The sequence below is a fragment of the Panicum virgatum genome, chromosome 2N, assembly GCF_016808335.1.
Source record: "Panicum virgatum strain AP13 chromosome 2N, P.virgatum_v5, whole genome shotgun sequence".
Classification (NCBI taxonomy): Eukaryota; Viridiplantae; Streptophyta; class Magnoliopsida; order Poales; family Poaceae; genus Panicum; species Panicum virgatum.
This window is the reverse complement of record NC_053146.1, coordinates 11,566,810-11,580,752: the sequence shown is the minus strand read 5'-3', so window position 1 is coordinate 11,580,752 and position 13,943 is coordinate 11,566,810. Positions and strand designations below refer to the sequence as shown.

At 44.8% G+C, this 13,943-nt stretch overlaps 1 protein-coding gene and 2 long non-coding RNA genes across 3 annotated transcripts; 1 reads left to right on the top strand and 2 right to left on the bottom strand.

The window, feature by feature from the left end:
• Positions 1 to 481: 481 nt before the first annotated feature.
• LOC120659738 (disease resistance protein PIK6-NP-like) lies at positions 482 to 3,141 on the bottom strand. Its single transcript, XM_039937963.1, has 3 exons — positions 2,615 to 3,141; positions 965 to 1,826; positions 482 to 731 (listed from the first exon to the last, which is right to left on the bottom strand). The coding sequence occupies exons 1-2, from the start codon at positions 3,055 to 3,057 to the stop codon at positions 974 to 976; spliced, it is 1,296 nt and encodes a 431-aa protein (XP_039793897.1). The 5' UTR covers positions 3,058 to 3,141; the 3' UTR covers positions 482 to 731; positions 965 to 973.
• Positions 3,142 to 4,200: 1,059 nt separating this feature from the next.
• LOC120659744 lies at positions 4,201 to 5,025 on the bottom strand. The gene is made up of 2 exons (XR_005669159.1): positions 4,812 to 5,025; positions 4,201 to 4,629 (listed from the first exon to the last, which is right to left on the bottom strand). It is a non-coding gene; the product is annotated as an uncharacterized LOC120659744 (long non-coding RNA).
• A 1,248-nt stretch (positions 5,026 to 6,273) lies between these two features.
• Positions 6,274 to 7,863, top strand: LOC120659743. The gene is made up of 3 exons (XR_005669158.1): positions 6,274 to 6,410; positions 6,494 to 6,888; positions 7,437 to 7,863. It is a non-coding gene; the product is annotated as an uncharacterized LOC120659743 (long non-coding RNA).
• Positions 7,864 to 13,943: the final 6,080 nt, after the last annotated feature.

The window sequence follows — 13,943 nt, the reverse complement described above, 5'->3', positions numbered from 1 at the left end:
AACAGGGGACCGTAGACTAGGCTACCTCACCCAGGCACCGCGTGGTCTGGGTCTCTGGAATAGCAAACTGGAGCAAATTTTGTTCCCTTCCATTATTTAAGAAACTTCAGGACACACAGCCCAGTGATAAAGACGTATTGGGTCACAATCGGTAGCTACTCCCTCCATACCCGAAAAGAATGTCGTTTTGGACAAAGTTTGGGTCAAACATTGGAAACATAAATTATGAATAACTTTTAAATTGTTGAGTTTCAAAATACAAAAATCATATGAATAGATTTGTCTTGGAAAATACTTTCCTAAAAGTATAAACATATAACTTTGCGATAAATATTTTTATAAAAATAAGAAGTCAAAGTTAAGCTTTGGAGACCGTGTCGCTGTCCAAAACGACATTCTTTTTTAAGTATGGAGGGAGTATGTATCAAACATTAATTCCTTTTAAAAAAACATTAACTCAGACTCAATCCACCGAATTGAATAACTTGATACAGTATGTGGATGGGATATCCAAAATAGAACACAATGATAATGCATCTATAGTTATTACAATAAAGTACATGATAAGAATAATTATTCAAAACAAATGACGGATGGTAAAAAACATTTGAATTTGACATAAACATCATATCAATAGACTTCATCATGGAAAATATAACACACTTAGCCTCTAATCCCGTACCAATGTCTGAGTACATGACGAGCAATAAATCTCGTAAGCTGCTTCTGTCCTACAAAAGAACCAACAGAATTAGAATGAAACCTTAATAATGTACTCCACTATGTTTTAAACAAGGGTAACACAAAGAAAAGATTTGCAGTTGGTTTGACAGCATATGTTCTTAATGTAAAAAAAAAGTGACAAAACAACAGTTTGAATGACAAATGAAATACTGCACGGGGATAGCAGACAAGCCATGCACATAAAACTGAACTATCTCGATGCAGAGATGTCAGCTCTTACCTTTAACTCTTACATATAGGAAAAATCAAGCGACGGATGGTTGGGATGATCGTTAATTGTCCTCCTAATAGCATCCTGGGCTTCGGGGTGGTCGCGCCCCCGTAACTCAATGACGACATGTTGGACAGAAGGGAGGTTCTCTAATCCATAATCGAAGTCATTAGTCTGAAAATGCTCAGCGGTCTTTCTGGCGTCAAATCCAAGGCAAAGTTTTTGAAGCTTTCGCATAGCCCCAGGTTGAAACTCAAGGAACAACAAGGGACACGAAATCCGAAGATCCGTTAGACACGGGAATATAGATGGGCTGCTGTAAATAACGAGCTTTTCCTGCTCATCCGCTGGAAGTGGTGAGGTTATCCTGAGGAAGCGAAGAGATGGCAGCTCAGCAAGCTTGTCAAGGTGCTCAGGCTGTACACGCGCACGCCACAGCCCGATGGACATTACAGTGAGACAGGAGAGCGACGGATCAATACACCTGGGGAATGCCCTAAAGTAGCTATTGCACATGAAGGTCTGGAGACCAGGAGGAAGCTTTGACATATCCAGCGAAAAAGAAATTAATGGAGCTTTTAGCACCAATACTTGTAATGAACTCTGGCACATTTGGAGGCACGTGTGAACCAATTCCTTTGAATTGCAAGTTTCCTCGATGCTAATATCAAGGGCCTTTAGTGCTCCCAGTTTACCAATCTCTGTCACGGCGTGCAAGGTAGCGCATATGCCAGTCAGCTCTTGTAGCGATTTCATATTCTCCAGACTCACACCATCTGGCAGCTCCACTCTTTCAGCGTGAAGCCGGACAAGTTTTCCTAGTTTACCAAAAGACAGTGGTAACATTATCGCTAATTCATGATCGGCGCCTCTAATGTGTTAGAAATCTAGGCAATTTTCGGTATATTTTAATTCCAAAATTAAATGTATAAACTAACAATATTTCTATGACTTTAAGGAGTAAAATAAAACATGTGAACATGTTTATACTTATCACACATATAAGCATAAACAATATAAATAACCAAAGTTTCAGGGAGTACCCTAAAGCGGGGCCGTTGCCGGAGGCATTGGCTGCGCTGTTACCAACTGGAGTAGACATCTACTCGGTTGGCCTCAGTCGAAGTAGTCGAACTAAATCGGTGCAGGAAGAAGTTCGCAGTGCAGTCCCACGAACGGTCACACCAGAATGTAGTCGACGTAGTCGTTCGGCTCGTCCACCAGGAAGTAGTCGTACAATCGGGCAAAGCCTTAGTATTTTTGAGCAGTCACGCTAAAGCGTTACCCAAAAACCTGATTGCCCGCCTATCCTGCACGTGCGCGCAGAAATTAGCGTTGGGGAACTCAGTTGTTGCAACTGGAGAGGGAGAAGAGAGGAGCCGAGTTGCCTCAGTGCTCTGGTGCAGGATGGATGAGGGGAATGGCAACGGCCACGGCCCGGCCCGGCCCGGCCCGGCGAGGCGAGCGAGCGCGCGCGTGTGGTTCACCGTCCTCCTCTTACCGGCTTCACAAGTGGTGTACAAGAAGTCCACCTTTTAAGTCGGTTGAGATCCTCCTCAATTCCCGGTACGGAATTAAACATTGATTCCCTAGCATTAATAGTGGGCTTTAAATTTTTTTAATGCTTTAGAATAAATGGGCCAAGCCCATTACTCCAACATAATGTCCAATGTTTCCAGAGACTCCAGCTTGCCAATACTCTCGGGGAGATCAAAGACTTTCAAACCCTGTAGCCGTAGAAACTTAAGGAGGTACAACTTGCAGATATCCTTAAGACGATTGTTATCCAGTCCAGAACAATTCTCTAGTTGCAGTACATGTAGAATAGGAAATCTTGACAGGGATGGCATCATTAAATCAGCACGGCCAAAGACATCAAGTGACCTCATTTTCGACAGAAGTTTTCTTTCATTTATTGAGGAATTGGTGTCGCTGCTGTTGTGGAGGGATAGCCGCCTGATAATCTCCCTCTGATGCAACGAAGATACACCTGCTTGTCCACCATCTGACAATGAAGTGATAGCAATAAAGCCTTCTTCAGCTGACAACTTGATAATAAGCTCAAGCACCATATCATGTACTTGGCAAGCATACACCTCCATCTCTCCAAACACAACAAAGGGACTTTTATTGTCTCCCACGGGTTGTATCAAGCTTCTATTAATAAGCTCATTGAAGTAACCCTCCCCTGTATGAAATGCGGAAGCTTAATGAGCGGGATAGGAGATAGCAAATTCTTGACGCGGGTGTTTATCCCGTGGTTCGGTTAGCCACAAAGGCACACCTACATCCATATTGTTGTAGCACTCACTAAGAGTATTGCTACTCGGCCACCAAGTCTCTTCCGTGAACACAATCACGGTCACATTGGCCCCGGGTTCCACTAAGGAGCTTCTCCACAAAGGATGGGTGTCTCCACGTCCCCCGCACAAAGATGTCGTCGCCACTCCACACCAAGTCGGAGGGTCGATGACGTTGCCGGCGAACTTCACGCTCCAAGGTGCCGGCGCACCATGCTCTTGTTTTGGTTCGCTAATGAACCACAGCACAAAGGCTCGAAGCCTTGCAATCTCACTCACTAAGAGCTAATCCTTTACACAACACTCTCAAAGTGTGCTAAGGGCTAAGGATATGATCTTGATGCTTTTGTATGGCTTGGAGATGGTCTTGGGTGTGTGTGGGATGTCCAGCAACTCCAGCAATCTTCAAATGGCCGGGGTGAGGCATATATATAGGCCACCAAGTCTTGTAGCCGTTGTTCCAATGGTCAGCAGAAAATCTGCGTATCATCGGATGAACCGATGCCTCTGGCAGGGGTAGCGTCGGTTCATCCGGTCACTCTAAGACATGAAGTAGCCGTTGAACTTCTTACTGCTGACACAGTGACCACCGGTTGAACCGATACTTGCCCGTCGGTTAAACTGGTCACTCACAACCTTCTTCTCTTCTGCTGACGTCAATGCACCGTCGGTTGAACCGGTGCTGAAGAAACTTCTCCTGGGCACTTGACATCGTCTCTGGTACACAGTACGACCAATCTACCGATGCCCTTTCTTGGACCGTCGGTTCAACCGGTGCCTATAGGCTGACACAGGATGCGGAACCCCCGTAGGGGCGGCCCTTCGGGCCTTGCTACGCGTATCTTCTCTTTCTCTTTGTCATCACTTGAACCTAAAAGCCTGAGAATGGTCATCTTAACAATCATATTAGTCCAAGTGTTGTGTTGTCATTCGATCACCAAAATCACTCGAAATGGCATAAATGGTGCCATGTTCGTTTCAATAACATTGTGGATCTTATGATTATTGTTGGCCTTCTTGCACAAATTGGTGGCCTTAGCAAAGAGCCCCTTGAGGCTGAATGTGTCTTGGCCTTCTTGCTCGCGGCCCTTGCCACGCAACATGAAGGTGTCAACAGCATCTTCGATGTCATAAGATAGCTCCCTTGCGTCGCTAGCCCAGATCTTTGCCTGCTCATCAAGTTGGTCTACCGGCACCTCAGATACCTTGCGGAGGGCTGCACTTATGTAGGTCAGTTCTTTCTCGAGTTCCTTGATCTCTCCCTTTACACCCTTCTGCAAGTTGTATTAACCCACCACCAGCTCCGCAAGCTTGGGGAGGAGGGTATTCATCTAGTGACAGAGCTTGCTTGTGTATGCTGTGCAGCTTGGAGATCTGCAGGGGTTGTAGATCTGCATGAGTAGACTTACAGATGCGCTAAATCAGACCTTATATTCAATGTATCTGGATCGGAATAATGATGCGACAATCCAAGAATGGTTTACCATCCAATATCCAAGCAAAAACTAGACTGAAGTAAATGATAGAAATCTCATCGAGTGCTACTACTATCTCACCGGATCGATCCAAGCAAGCGCCAATTGCTGTCGAGCCCTACATCACCACGCGCAGCGTAACACTAGCTCCAGCGAACTTCACCAGCACCGAAGAAGACCAACTGGATCCAACATGCGCGAGATGAAGATAAGATCGACTTGGTTACGCCTTAATTATTAGCTTGTGTCGACTAGTAGTACAAGTGCGCCCTAATATAAAACTAGATATACAATAATTGAGTTTGTCACCATGTGTAACTAGTACAACTTGCTGGTCATCGTAAAGAAAATATATAATTGAATTTGTTCACCCGTCCTTTGGGAACACCGTGGGGTTAGCAAAGTGGGTTCATCTTTTAATGCCGTCAGACGTATCTAATAGTGCTAGATCAAGTGTGAACACTGAGCACTTGTTGTGCCCGAAGAAACTTGTGTACAAAACTATAAACAACTTTGCTCTAATCTTAAAATTTTGTTCCATTTTGATGTTTGAGTGGAGGGACACTACTACAGATATGATCATTGCAAACGGCTCATCACCGCCGGTTTGAAACAACCCGACGGTGATAGTATATCACCGCCAGTTCTAAATTAACCCGATGGTGATAGTCACTCATCACCAACGGGTCGTATTACAAACCGGCGGTAATAAGTTTTCAAACATCATCACCGGGTCGTAATACGAACCGGCGGTGATAGTTAGACATCACCGCCGGATCATATTACGACCCGGCGGTGATGCCAATTTTTTTTCATATCTGGTTTCTCTCCGTCTCCTGTATGTCTCCCCCTTCCACATCTTCCATCTCCCTCCCTCTCCCGTCTCCTGTCTTCCTTCCCCTCCCCTCCACTCCCCTCTTCCTCCACGGGGCCCCTCCTCTCCCCGCGTCTCCTCCAGTGCCGCGCGGCGCACGGATCCCCTCCCCTCCATGACTCTCCTCCCGTGCTGCGTGGGGGTGCGGACGCGGCGGCGCTGCGCAGCTAGTGCGGCGGCGGCGGGGAGTAGCGGCCGGCCAGGCGCGGCGCTGCACGGAGTGGTGGCGCTGCACGCGGTTCAAAAATGAGAATGTCACGCTAGCTTGTTCCCCTCCCTTCTCTTAGAGTTTTTTGTTTGATGCTGCAGGTTGCTAGCTGCAAATGCATTTGTGTAATTGATTGGTTGGGCGTTGGGTATTTTGCTCGAAATGCCCCGCTGAACGATAATTGAGGAGCTGCGTGGTGCTGAATTGCTGATTGGTAGTCACTAGTCAGTTCGGGAGGATAGTTCCGCGGTGTAGTTTTGAGCCGTCCTAGTTTCAGACTGTTCGACGTTTGATAGAATTATACTTTGTCCAGCTACATCTTTTGGTCGCGTGGGCATTGCTGTCTATTGTCTCAACTGTGACTGATTGCAACAGTCTGCCAATGAGACCTACCATTTTGAATGATTTAGGGGTATCAATCTCATCAGCTCATGCAGACTGCCGCAGCTTTCAAGGCTTTTACTTTACTTTCCTGCACAATTAGCACCATTTAGTGTCCATTATGTGTTATATCTTTTACTAAAATATTTTTCAGGTAGGTAACATTGGTGGGAAAGAATTTTCTGAGTCACTAGCCCCAGATGTCCAGAAACTTCTTGTGAGTGAATGTTCTATTGCTTATGTTTCCCTTTCATTGTTTTGTGAATGATTCTATTAATGAAACATCTTATGTTGTCACAGATTTCAAGTAGTGGCCGTCCTGTTGTCAGAAAGAAGGCTGCTCTATGCCTTCTGCAGCTTTATAGGAAGAATCCTGATGTTGTGAATATTGATGTCTGGTAGTAATATTATAGAATATAGAAGTACTACATAATACTCTACCAAATATAATATGCTAATTGGATTCTGCATATCAGGGCTGATCGAATGGCACAACTTCTAGATGAGCGCTACCTAGGTGTGCTGACATCTGTCATGACTCATGACCCTTTTTGTTTCATTAGTATCCAACAATGCGGAAGCATATTGGAATTGCCTTCCAGAATGTGTAAGAATTAATACTGGAGAGGCTAGCAAGAAATCAAGATATTCCACAGGAATACACTTACTACGGAATCCCATCTCCTTAGCTTCAGGTACTTTCCTTTCTCATGCCATCATTCCTTCATCTAGTTTGATTTATTAGTAAAGTTAGGCCAAATCTATTTTTAATTAAACTGTTACATTCTATTATGCTTGACCAATAAAGTGTTACATTCTATTATGTGGTGGCCAATTTGAAGAACCTTGGAGTAATGTAATAATAAAGACTATTTGTTCTAGTTATCTTTTTTGAAATTTATTGGGTTGTACTGCTGTCTTTTTTTTAAGTTGTCTTTGTGTATGTTAGAGTCATTCTTTTTAATGATCCCTTGTTTGCAAGACATGACCTGTTGATTTTTAAAACAATTTTTTTTCTATGGTCAGTAATTTTGAGTACTATTATAACCTAAAAACTTGTTTTCTATTTTCTTGCCCCATCTACCTTTCTTCCATAAGTTTATCTGCACATTTCTCAGCTAATTTAACAATCTGGCATTGTTTTGATTTGGTTTCACAACCTGACAGATAGCACATGATGTGAATTCTTCTACTTATGTTATAAACGGTATCATGCTAATGGTGTTTCAGTTACAATTAACAGGGATGATGTGGCTCTGGAAATCCTCCAACATGATCCCTTCACGGTAAAATAGTTGCAGTTCTCTCAGACTTGCATTTTATTCTTCGGCTAAGGATGTTGTGCATGTATTTTCATCTTTTTACAAATCTGATTGTCTCATGTCTTGTTGACATTTTGCATGATCTTCTGAATTTTGAAGTCATGTATGTTCTGTCCAATTTCCATGTAATAAGTCACATTGTTAATATCTAGGATCATATCAAGTGCCCAGCCAGAGAGTAATGGGCAGCTTGTTAAGTTTGCTACAGAGAGAGGCTCAAAAACTAGGCTTGATGTATGAACTCTTTGTTTTAATCTTGATGTATGAACCCTTTCGTTTAATCTCGATGTATGAGCTCATGTGATTGAATTCTGCTGCTATAATGATATATTATATATGTTGTACAAACGGTGTAATATTATTATATGAATATTTTTTTATGGAAAAATGGCATTCACCGCCGGTTCCATCCACAAACCGGCGGTGGTGAGCACTCATCACCAACGGTGGGTGCACTCATCACCAACAGTTTATGAACCGGCGGTGATGACCCCTCTCATCACCGCTGGTTTTGAAACCGGCGGTGATGACCCCTCCTATCACCTTCGGCAAAGCTATGTTCTTTGGCAAAGCTATGTTTTTTTATGGTCTAGAGCAAAAATCACCTTCGAACGGTGTCCGGTAGTCAATTTTATCTTATTGGTTTGTCCCCGTAATTATTAGAAAAAGCTAAAATAAAAGAGATCTATAGTATGGAGCAATATATTTACACAAATTATTGCAATGTGACAGTTGAGTTAGGGAATGCTGCTGGAGATGATGTAAGTTAAGGTGGAGACAACTCTCATCCATCAATTCTAGTCTAGTAGATGGAGTTTGGCTCAAGACACATTGTTTGATTGGTTGTGGACTTTAGACTCTGTAAATTAGATAGAATAGCTAAAAATAGCTAAACTTCCTTAAAATCAACATCCAACAGACTCTCTATGTTGCCTCCCTCGCTATCCCGCTTGCCATCCCGAACCCCGCGCTCGGCATTTATCCCGAGCTGCACCACTCGCCATCCCTGCCCTTTCCGCCCTCCCGCCGTCCTCTCGCCCGCCCCGCTCCCCTGCCCCGCCTCCTCCCACTGCTGCCGGCCCCGCGACCTTGCCCTCTCCGCCTCCTCCTGCCGGCCCAGCCTCGCGCCCCCACTCTAGCTCCTCCTCCATCGTCCGCCACAGCAGCCTGCACCTGTCTGCCAGCTCGACCACGCCCACCGTGGCCACGCCTTGTCCACCTTGATGATGCTGAGGTCCACGTCCATCTTGGTCCGCCTGGGTGCAGACTCCATGGTGGCGACATCGTCCGTCTCCCACACCACCGGCAGCAGTAGCACGGTGGTGACCTCGACGACCTCGCCGCAGTGCCAGGGTGCACCCTCACCGTCCGATTGTACGAGGTGCGAGCATGGCAGCGGAAGGGAAAGGGAAGGAAGGAGATGACGCGTGGGACCCACAAGTCAGTGTGTGTGGAAGGGGACAATTGAAGGTGCAGTTGGGATTTGGAGAATGGAAATGGATAGTCTGTTGGTTTCCCTACCATTTAGAAGGCTTTTTTTAAGACTTGGATTCCAACTTTTAAGTTTAGCTAGGAAGATAGCTATTCTCTTCGAATTGCTCTAAGTCTTATCATTGATATCAGCTCGCATCGTATAATTTTAGATAGGTAAAATAGGTCGAACCTAAGAGCAAATGGATTAGTATTTAGTAGTGAAGAAAGGGAAACCAACGTCGAATGCAACTACATATTTTTCCTACTTAACTGTTACATCCCTATAATATTGGAGGGTGTTATATTTTTCATATCGACACTACTTTACATTTTAGCAAGTCGGGAGTCTTCGGAGGGGGGCAGCGATGCGGGCTGGGGCGCCGGGCCGGCGAGAGGCGAACTAGCTAGAGCGGTGCGGTGTTCACGGAGGAAAAGCCAGTGACCAAGGGCAAGGGGCACTGCGGATGGCGACTGTATAGCAGACGACTCGCAGCAGCGCCACCGCGGAGGTGACTGGCCGCAGAGCCAAGAGCACGAAAACCCTTCGCAGCCCCGTCACGAGCACTTCGACTTCTTCATCACAAGCTGCACAGCAGCTAGGGGCGGCGTCTTTTTTATTTTTATATTTTTTAAAAACATTTTTTACAGAAATATATTTTCAATTTCACAATTTACAGTTTTATACCCCTACCGCCCGGCAGGAGGGCGGCATGGACTGATATGTAAATAAAAAAAATTTATTTGCGCGGAGGTCCTTGGCGGGAGCCTGCCGCCCCCTGCCGGGCGGCAGGCCCCCTACCGCCACTCCGCTGGGCGGCAGGGGGGCGGCTGGCTCCCCCACACTGTATAAAATGCCGCCACTCCACTGGGCGGCAGGGGCCTGCCGCCCGGCAGGGGGGCGGCAGGCTCCCCCACACTGTATAAAAAGGCTTCTCTCCCCCCTCCCCCCTCATTTGCTTCCCACGACATCCAGAGAGCGGGAGGGAGAGAGGAGGGGTGAGGGAGGGAGTTGTAACGGCGAAGCCCTGCCGGATTTTGGATCCTAACCGCAGGTAATAAATATTTCTCAACTTTCTCGATCTAAATTTTTTTATGTTTAATTCTATAATTAGTGTATGCAGCAGTAATGATATTTTAGCGATTTAGGTAATGTTTTTAATATAATTTAGGTAGAATTAAGATTAGTTTTTAGAAAAACCAATTAGGTTTACCAACCAATTTTGTGGTATTAATTAGTTGTTTAATACGAGAAAAAAATTCGAGGAATAGTCAGAAATTGTAGAAAATGTTAGAAAAGTATATGAACATTCAGATAAATTGTAGAAAATGCAAAAAAAATTAGAAAATATTAGAAAAATATATTTATAAAAATATATTGTAAAAATTGTAGGAAATGCAAGAAAATGTTAGAAAAGTTTATGAAAATTTAAGATAAATTGTAGAAAATATTAGAAAAATTTAGAAAATATTAGAAAAATATATTTATAAAAATATATTGTACAAAAATTGTAGGAAATGCAAGAAATGTTAGAAAAGTTTATGAAAATTTAAGATAAATTGTAGAAAAATGTAGAAAAATTGTAGAAAATGCAGAAAACTTATATTTTTTGTGTTAGGTATGGCCGAAAATACGCCAGCTCTACTTGACGGAGTCATAGACTCGTCGCACCGGTCCTTCCTTGCAGTGGTTCAGCGCGTGAAACTTAACGTGCTGCGTCCACGTCCACCAGCGGAGTTTATTCCTGTTGACCCACGATGGGTGCCCAGGTGATATGTCGTCGGATTATGTTTCTAAGAATACGTTTGTTTCATATACGTTTCGTACATAATGTACTTACCTTTGATCATTCTATTTTTCAGGTTGAGTGAGGCTGGTCTTCTTACTATAGGTCATCTTGCTGAGAGTGGTTCAGTAAAGCTGGACAGGTCCCTACTGACGGCTCTGGTTGATAGATAGAGGCCTAAGACAAACACCTTCCACCTCCCTTGTGGGGAGATGACACCGACCCTACAGGACGTTGCGATGCTGCTGGGTCTTTCTATTAGTGGGGATGCCGTAGGGCCTCGTGTCGTCCCGCCTACGTGGTTGGACGATCTAGAAGAGCGTTTTGCAAATATTGACATCGCGATTGATGTAGAAGAACACCAAAAAGCAACAGGGCCTGCCAAGGCATGCATCCTGCAGTTCCAGGTACATACCTTGTTTTGTTATGATTAATGTTAGAGTTATGCTTTTGACTAGTGCAGTTATGGTTTTATTTTATAATTGATCTCGTACTCATAAATGTTCATCTTTTCTATGCAGCCCGACAATTTGGCATATGATGCTGATGAGGATAGCGTCACTCGATCCCTTGAGGCATACCTGTTGTGGTTGTTTGGATACATAATGTTCAACAACTCACGGGGACTATGTGGATAGGGTGCTTGTGCCTTACGCACAGGAGATCGTAGAGACAGCTGTGGAGGAAATGCCTCAATACAGTTGGGGTTCAGCGGTACTTGCAGCCACGTACCGTGGCCTCTGCAAGGCATCGGTGCAAAATAAGCACAATGCAATTCTTACAGGATGTCCGATTCTGCTACAGCTTTGGTCGTACGTGAGGATAGCAATTGGTCGCCCACTTGTCGACCACTCACCGTATGAGCTGGATATGTACGGTGACACCGAGGACGATAGGCCCACCATGGGGACTCTCTGGTACGCTCGTCAGGTACGGAAATGACTGCTACTCGTACTATTCTGTTGGCAATTCTGTTGCTTTATTTCACCCTCTTTGTATTTCTTATTTGTACATATTATTATTAATTTTGTGCAGAAGAATTGGGCCCACGTACAGTCTCGTCGGGCCTATCCTGAATTTGTGGCTGAGTTTGATCGGTTGACACCTGAAGACGTCGTGTGGGAGCCCTACTCCGAGTTGGCTATAAACACTCGTGCACCGATCGGGATATCTTCGGTTTGCTTTCAGGACCAGGCCTTTTGGATGACAACTACAGCGTTGGTGTACGACGTTTACATTGAGGCTCACTGCCCGGACAGAGTCAGGAGACAGTTCGGTCAAAGGCAGTTGTATCCTGTGCCGTCAGCATTGGATCGGGTCGAACGCCATGACCACAGGTAACAATTCATATACTATTTCAGTGACTATGCATTGTATAGTTAACTAATCATATTTGACTAAATTGTTTTCAATATTTAGTTTATCGAGGACTGGGCAACCCTTCTCCAACATGTGGGTGACAAGGGTGCAACCTTGGGTCGATGGCTGGGACCAGGCAGAGGAGAACGTGGCGCTTGCGACCCCTGCACACACGGAGGCTTCGTACAGGGCGTACCTGAGCTGGTACCAGCCTCAGACTTGTTGTCGCTTGATATATGCCGACATGCAACCACAGCCGCATGTTGCGACATCACAGGATGGCTACGCACGACATAGGGATGAGGCATTAGCTGGGGCGGTGAGTCAAAGTTATCATCGCTTTTCAAATACTTTGGATTATAGTGTTAATGCTTTCTTTTTTTTTGCTTGCAGTATGAAATGTGCAGGTTGATGGACGTAGATGCCAGGGCGAATTTGATGAGGATTCGAGCGGGATCTATGATGGATAGGAATGAACAAGAGTCGGCCTAGATCGAGTTTCACAACGAGCCCATTCCATGCTTGAAGCCTTTGGTAGCCGGACATCGTACGATGACTCGTACGGTTCGTCTCAAGCCTCGACATCATTTCCTTGTGGTCCCACACAGCAGCAGTCTTCCCAAGCACCTTATTGGTCTCAGCAGCATTATCCAGGTACGTGAGGATACTTACTAACTTCCTATTTTGAAGCCAACAATTAATTCTCAGTCCATACAGGTGATGCACACCCACCTTATCAACCTCACGGAGGGACTCAGTTTAGTACCATGGCACCAGCTGCAGGGATGTCATTTCAACCAACACAGGCACCACCACAACCTTTCGGTAGACATATAGTCAATATCTTAATTTCAATTAATTGTGGTATGAAGTCTAATTCCTTTTGTATTTACATATAGGATCACAACAATTATATGATGCTAGACCTTCTTCGTATTACCCTACGGCGACAGCAGAAGGAACGCAAGGTAAATACCTAATCTGTAGCCCGAATTTATCATGTGCTTCTTATTTCTATGAATATTTTAAATAATTTGAACGGTTTACAGGATCGCACCACCAGCTTCCTGATATGGGTCATTCTTCGTATCCACCACCACCAGGTACGTATGATGAATATGTACCCAAATATATGACTTATAAGACGATAATTAAGATATCTTAATTGCTACTGTATAGGGCCCACACATGATACCTTTGAGGCGAACTTCGAAGATTGGAGTCGGTTATTTTCTACACCTAACCAGCAGGCCGATCCTACCTTCTAGACACCTATGGCCACCGGACGTCCAGGTAGAGACGTAGGGCCTCCAGAGCGGCACACCTACTCTACAGACCACGTCCACGCTCAGCGTAAAAGAGATCGACATGGCCGGGGTGGCCGGGTGGTTAGGAGGTGCTTCTAGCTGTTTCCGTATTTTTGTTATGGACATGTCGTCATGTTATACTTATTTCGTTCTCATGCATCACCTATTTCGTTCTCATTTGCGTATGTGTATGAATTGCTAACTTATACTTTTCATATTCATATACTTTACTAATGTTTTTTATTTGTATGCAAAATATCTAAAACCACATCTAATGGCCCATTTTGCGGGGAGGGGGAGCCTGCCGCCCCCCTGCCGGGTGGCAGGCGGCAGGGGGGCGGCAGGCTCCTGCCAAGGGCCTCCGCGCAAATAATTTTTTTTATTTACATATCAGTCCCTGCCGCCCCCTGCCGGGCGGCAGGTCCCTTGCCGTCACCCTGCCGGGCGGTAGGGGTATAAAACTGTAAATTGTGAAATTGAAAATATATTTCTAACTGTAAATTGT

Coding starts and splice junctions, on each gene's coding strand:
- LOC120659738 (XM_039937963.1), bottom strand. CDS start 3,057: ATGGAGGTGTATGCTTGCCAAGTACATGATATGGTGCTTGAGCTTATT. Junction 1,827..2,614: donor CTGGAAACATTGGACATTAT/GTTGGAGTAATG, acceptor CTAACACATTAG/AGGCGCCGATCATGAATTAG.